Source organism: Montipora capricornis, chromosome 14 (genome assembly GCF_036669925.1).
Source record: "Montipora capricornis isolate CH-2021 chromosome 14, ASM3666992v2, whole genome shotgun sequence".
NCBI lineage: Eukaryota > Metazoa > Cnidaria > Anthozoa > Scleractinia > Acroporidae > Montipora > Montipora capricornis.
This window is the reverse complement of record NC_090896.1, coordinates 33323143-33330351: the sequence shown is the minus strand read 5'-3', so window position 1 is coordinate 33330351 and position 7209 is coordinate 33323143. Positions and strand designations below refer to the sequence as shown.

Genomic DNA, 7209 nt, shown 5'->3' with positions numbered 1-7209 from the left:
AGCGATCCTGTGCAACATATACATACTCGTTGGAAAAAAAAGGACAAGGTTCTTCAAAAGCTCAGAGTCCAATCCGTTCCCCAAACTTTCAAAGAACTTTTCGAGAAATAAAAGAAGCCACTCCACTGCTGTATCACTAACACGAGTAACAACTTGCCAGTATAAAATAAAACAGCACAGCCAACGTAGCAGAAAATTGATGCGAGTTAAAATTGGTTGTTCATAAGGAGGGTCTGGGAGAGGTTCATTAAGATCTTGCATAAGCCCTTGTATGTCTTCTTCCTTCCAATGAAGTGAACTATCTTCATTGATTTCATCATCAAATGTATTGATTTCATCATTCTGGTCTTCATCACTAGACTTGGGTACGTCATTGTTCTCCGATTCACTTTCAGAGACCTCTTGGAATGGCCTTCCCTTTAAATTAAAAAAATAATAATAAATAAATAAAAAAAGTCAATTAAGCATCATTGTTGACATTACCAAGGAAAAGATTTAGAGTTTAAAAATAATAGGAATGACTGAATACCTCAGCATTTGCTGTTGTATCTATTTCATCAGAAGACTCTTGATTCATAAAGTTCACACTCCCAAATTCTGGACAATCATCTGATAGGGAAAAAAAAAGGAGACAAGCAATCGTCAATAGGCTTGATCCCTGAACCCGCAAAAATTTGATCCCTGATCCCTTCATTCCATGAAAAATACTGCTGATCCTGATCCCGAGCGTTGTGATTCCAGATCCTAGGGCTGTGGTCCCTGATCCCGGCTCTTTTTATGTGATCCCATACCTCGTTACGACCCTGTCATAGGATTCATTGTTTTCACGTTCCCGGAACATGCAAAACTTACCGATGTTTTCACTCAGAGAAGCATCCAATAAAGCTGAGACGCCATCATCTTCTAGTTCTTCGTTGTCACTTTCCTCAGGAAGCCATAGTCGACGTCGCTTTCGGGATCGACATGGAGTTTTCAAATGACGTCGGTAAGAAGATGAATGAAGAAAGGATTTCCCACAAGCATCGCATTTGTTAGCAAGAAAATCAAGGGAGGTTGGTGTTTCGAAACCCAAAGAAGAAATCCGCGAATCCTCATCATTAATACTAGTGCTCGAACACAGCATTGTGCTATGAAGTGCGATCGCGAAAGAGTTGTTTCTCTTGCGTGACAAACACTCTGACGTCATGAATGTATGGTAGCCAATCCCATGCTTCCCGGGAGACAAGCCACACGTGCATTTCACTTGCCATCGATCTACATGTAAGCGGCGTGCGTTTACCTCAGAGAGTTTACTTACGTTGGTTTTTTGATTTTCGCTATGGATCCATCAAATCCACTTCAAGAAAGACAGCTTGTGTTGATGGAAACGATGAATAGGAGGCTTGAGTCGATTCAAGAAGGACAGAAGAAATTGGAAGAGGCGAATGCAAGTCTTCGAAACGAAAATGAAATGTTGAGAAATCAACTGGAACGTCAACAACAGACAGTACACAAAAGCAGACGCAGGAAAGGACGATCACAGTCGAATGTAGAAGTTCCAAACGATTTAAGAGTAAGTATCTTTTCTACTGTTAACATAGAATCATTATAAATTTAGCTGAGGCTTTATTCACGGAAGAATTGTGCCTTCAAACATTGATCCCGCTCTGCAACGCCAGCGCTTACGTTACGTACGATTTAGGTAGATTTCCAATATAACAACAACGGGCCTGGGGTACATAAATATTATTGTTCATCCCTTCAATTTAATCGTATGCTTTTAAATACGGTCGAACAGTCGGTAAACCATAGTTAAGCATCGACAGAGGTGCGACAATTTTTCACACGTGGCTCTGCAGGCGATTTCTGCTCGATCTTTTTGGTGTAAGTAACCATTAAATTACCTCCTAACTTAAAGCAAACCTTCTAGTAATCATTCTTAACGTTTGCATATTGATTTCGGGGTTATGTGATAAAAAGACAAAAAAAAAATACCAGGGAGTTCGCGTGATTTCGAAACAACCCTCTAATCTGGGCTTAATGAAAATAATGCGAATAAAATAATTTTCCTGACAGGGCTACCCCAGAGTAATGTTGCCTTAACTATGTGCCTATTCATCCAGCTGAAACTCTTTCCCATAGCTAGTCATTCTCAAAAGCCCATGTCACCCAGCTCTGAGTGCCATTAATTTTTTTCCAAACAAGGCATGTCTATCCTCAAGCCAGAGTTAAACTCTGGCTTGAGGATAGACATGCCTTGTTTCGAAGATTTACCAGGGGGAAAAAAAAAAGGAAACTTACAAAAGCATGGTATCAGCTGGGTACTCGGCTGCTTCTTATTGCTAAGTATAAACCCTAACCCTAACTCAAAGATAAAACTTCTTAACCTTGAAAGGAGGCTTAGATGGGCTTACAAAATTAAAGGCTTCTTAGATGTATTAGATGAAAATTGTAGCCTGCCTTGTGGTCAGCGACAACTAATTTGCAACCTGTATACCTGCTATTTATGGGCAGTTACATGTACCTGGACAAAGGTGGATCATACATGTAGCAAGTGATTATTTTTTTGTTTGGTTCATACCGCTACACAGAAAATTTCATTAGGTTGAGCGTTATAAGGAAATGTTCAGCACTTATTTAAAGGGGCAGTGTCATGGATTGTTAGTAAAAATCTGGAAAGCAAAAGAGACCTGCCTACTGATGGCAAACAAAAATTGGCTAAACTTTCTTCAAAACGGCTATTTTAGCTCACATAAACCAGTCTCAAGTGTTTGTGGTTACACAAAGCCAAGTTAAAATGAATGCCTACTCAACGGTTTCAAGTTCTTCCCTTGCATCTTAGATTAACCCTTAATAACATGGTGTGGATCATTTTTCTGTTAAAATTAAATGATTATTTTCTCACTGCAGTGACCCAGAATCAATTTAAGAAGAAAAAAAGTCACTGAAAATTGATTTAGTAAATTTATGGTCAAAGTCCCAGGATACTACCCCTTTAAATGACTAGTGATACTATCAAGTTATCTCCTATTGGCAGGAACATTTCATTCATTTAATTGTGAGGTGTGTTTTTTTTTATCTTTCAGAAGAGGTTTCGGTTTGTATATAAGAAGATGGTAGAAAAGAAAATGACACAAGGCTTCATTGTTACTGAAGAGTATGTAGAGATTATTTTGATTTCCTTAGCACTGTGAACAATTATCAAAAGTTCTTCATTGTCTTGATCAGGGTTCATGGGATTGAAATATTTGGGAATTGGTCAACTAATGAAAATATCTTGGCCTGAGAAGCTGTTCATGGTTCATTTTTTTTTTTTTTGTTTATTTTATATGTTTTTTTTGTAAAAACACTGATAAAGAGAGAGAGAGAGAGAGAGAGAGAGAGAAGAGAGAGAGAGAGAGAGAGAGAGCGAGAGAGAGAGAGAGAGAGCGAGAGAGAGAGAGAGAGAGCAGCCATGCATGTGGTGTACCTAACACAATGGAACAGTGTCTGTTGGTGTACCCAACTTAAATCTCCTGTGAATTGTGCTCTATTATCATGCAAATGTTTTCCTTTGTTTCAGTGGAAAACATGGTTACTGATCACGTTAGTGAAACACTCTATACTTCTGATTAGTGTCTGTTCATTAAGTTTGATGCATATAATCTTTGCAAACCACTGTCAGCGAGGAACCAGGCTCTTTTTCACAAAATTCAGGAAATTTTCAAAAAAAGAACATGGTGGAGAAAACTGTCCATGGACAGACTTGCAGATGGAAGGTTTGTGAAGCTTGTGTTGCTTTAAAATTTCCACTTGTATATTTCTTTTCTATATTTGATTCAATAAACATCACTGTCTGGGCCACAGAGCTTGGAGTTACAACTGAAACATGAATGAGTACAAGGACATTCCTATTTTGGTAGCACCTTACAGTGACCATTATTTTTACAATAATTTCTTTAGCAAAAATGAAAGCCTGCCTACATGAGTGTAACTTTCAAGTTTGTGGAATCATGTTGACCAGGCATCCTTTTTTACCACCACATTTTTCCTGTTTATCTGTTTTGGTACAGTTCGTCCCTCATTAATCGGCATGCCGATGCAAGTAGTTTATTGTTCTTTTAAAATCATGTATAACATTTTGGTCCTGGTGTGGGTCACTGAAAGTCAATTTGGTCTTTTCAAAAAGTCGTTGAAAAATTGTTGCAATTTTCGTTATGAACCCTGGATCAAATTAAGATTTGTGCCATATTTTGAACATCCACAGAGGAACATTTTAAGAGTACTTTTTTAGCTGTTGACAGGTTTCTCAGTCGCTGTTATTCCGTGCAGAAAAGATTTGTTGGCAACTACTAAGTTATTGTTGTACTAAAAATCCTAGGATATCAGCTGGGGTCATGAAGTGCTCTTCCTTTTAAGCTCAAGCAAGAAGGCATGACGTTAACTAATCATGAATTTCATTCCTCTCTCCATCTCTACAGCTCAATACTTTCGTTATTTCAAGACTATTAAGGAAAGGAACCAACGTATACAGACTGGAACTAATGAAAAGCCATAAGGAGGTCTGCCGAAGAACAAGGCGTCTTTCAAGTGTAAGTTTTGTTGGCAGATATATTTTAGTTTTGGATCAGGCAGATATGCAGATAGAGGATGGTGTTATTTGATGAGACCAAGGCGGTTATCACCATCTAGATCTGGTCTAATGAACAATTAGACCTGTAGCCTGCAAGGGCTACGGGTCAATAGCCCATGAGGCGAAGCCCAAATGGGCTATTGACCCGTGACCCTGGAGGGCGAAGGGTCTAATTGTTTTAGTATCACCCAACTAGTCGGACAGACAAGGGCAATAACAAAGTTAGCAAAATGCAAGTTGAAGAAATATTTTATTTGCGAAGAAAACGAAGGAAGGCGTCACGCTTTTTCGCTACTCGAGGACTATTAAGAGGACTATTGTAGCCAATCAAAATGCAGGATTTGCATTAGTCCACTAGTTGGGTGATACTAATTCCTCATATCATACAAAAGCTGCATGAGGGAATTCAATAGTTTTGTTATTAGTATATTACATACAATGTAGGTGATTATTGAACATTTCTCTGCGCAGTGATGGTTGCACTTAAGGTGATTATTACGCGATAATCACCTGAGTGTTTTTGTTTTGAAAATGGCCGCAAGCTGTTTTGTTGAGGTAGCAGACAAAGAAATTCATTGTTTTAAACATCTTTCACCCCTAAACTGGCCTAATTAAACTAGCCATACTTAATTTTTTTTTCTGTCTGATGCCAGAGTATTTTACACACGTCATTGGGGAACCCCCAGGAGTCAATGGGTTTAGAGAATAGGGATATTTTTCAAATAATCACCTATGTATTATACTAAAAACAGCTACAGTATTCACCTCTCCTTCGGCGAATACTTGTTAATTATTCATTTCAATAAACATTACCAGGACTCTAAACAAGGCAAACTTCTTTCCTTCTTCAGTGGCACTCCTTCAGACATCATTCATTTATTATTAACTGGCATTTTTTTTTATTCAACTATCATGGACAGGTTCAATAGTACACCATTTTCAATGACATGCCCATTTTTTGATTTACTTACATTAGAAGCTGGAAAGACGGCCTGTCTGGGTATGACCTGGTCAAGGCTAAATTGTCTTTACAAGCAGGAAGGCATATGATGGTGTCTCTACATAGACTACATGAGCAGTGAAGAATCCGATTAACGAGGATCAGGAAGACCCCATAACAGGCGAAAATATTAAAAGATTGGTGGGCTAATACTACCAGAAAAGCTGCTATGGGAAAGGAGCAGGCTCACCAGTTTAAAATCCAAACTTGATAAGCTCCATGTGCAGAACCTAACACCTCATGCCAGACATATGCTGAAACCCAGACGGTTTGGAGGAGTCTCAAGGAGGCCTTCTCCTGAGGGTCCTTCATGGGCAGTGCGACAGCCAGCAAGCTGATGTGTGAACTAACCCGAACATTACTTGTTGGTTAAAACTGGCTACTACTACTATTGTGGGAGTCAATTTTTTTTCTTGATTTGCACTAAATTCGGTGTTTGTAATAAATTCAAAGCTCATTTGAGAGATCTATCCATGTGAATTTAATCCCACCTTTCTATTTTTTAATTAACGTGGCCAATGTCACGTGATTAATTGTTTCTGTTTTAAGTGGTGATGAGCTCAGTTTGTTTGGGGTTTTTGGGCACTGGTGTCTATAAATTTTTATAATACAGTGAACAGCATAATTTATTTATTTACCTTGATTTGGTAAGCCACTTCTCAGAATGGTGGTTTTCTGTCTTCACCTTTCTTTTTCGATTTAATTATGTCAAGTTTTTATTCAAAGACCATCCAATGCTGATTTTGGTTTTCCAGGAAAAAGAAAGCCACCTTTCCACAATCTCTATGGTTTGGTTGAGATTGTTTAATGAGCTTGACGAGTAAGCTATAGGTGACACGTGCAGAGAATTTTGACATAATCATAACTCTAACAAAGTTATATTTAGGATTTTATTAATTCTTCAGCAAGTACAGCTTTTCCCTTCCCCCCGTCTATAGCACAGATTATGTTCAGTGCGAATGGATTTTTTTCCCTTTCTTTTCCAGTGCCGAGAGTCCACCACGTGACCTGCAAACTAACACTGCCTCTACAAATAATTGTTTTGCTGCAAATAAATATTCGGCTCATGGCGCAATTGAATTGAAATCGTGAACCACATTTCCACTTTTTTTTTTTTTTTTTTTTTTTTTTTTTTTTTCTTTTTTTTTTTTTTTTTTTTTTTTCGGATTTCAAATCCTGAAGACTGTGAACTTGTTTCTGGAAGTCTTCATCCATTTGGAGGCATCCATTTTGAGTATTACCACAGTTGACTGTTACGCGTACGAGTCAAGTCAGAGTCGACAGAATAAATTATTTAGTCTGAGAAGGAAACGGCAATTGATCTCTGCAAGCAGCGGCGCGCTTACTACCGCTTCCGCCCAAAATTCCCCTCCCTAGTTAACCACCCGCTTCCCTCCCTCCCCCAAAAAATGAAAACAAACTCGGTGATCGAAATACAAAACACATTATTGACCTCGGCTAATCCGCAAATAATATCGTGATATGTCAGTGTCTCGCATTCAATTATTTTTGCCCCAGCCTTCGGCCCCTCGGGTAAATAATTGATCTGCTCGCCACTGACAAATCCCGATATTTTTGCTCAACCTCTCGGTGTCGTCCAGTTAAGTGTTACTTATTG

The 7209-nt window shown here is 38.6% G+C and overlaps 1 protein-coding gene across 1 annotated transcript in view; it reads right to left on the bottom strand.

The window, feature by feature from the left end:
- LOC138031889 (uncharacterized) overlaps positions 1-1546 on the bottom strand; it is a 2134-nt gene extending 588 nt beyond the window's left edge. The window contains exons 1-3 of the mRNA XM_068879502.1: positions 853-1546; positions 530-609; positions 1-417 (exon numbers count right to left, since the gene is read on the bottom strand). The exon at positions 1-417 is cut by the window's left edge and continues 588 nt beyond it. Of these exons, the coding sequence (XP_068735603.1) occupies positions 1-417; positions 530-609; positions 853-1186 (831 nt within the window). The 5' untranslated portion in view covers positions 1187-1546. The remainder of the gene's footprint in view (positions 418-529; positions 610-852) is intronic.
- Between the last annotated feature and the right edge of the window lie 5663 nt (positions 1547-7209).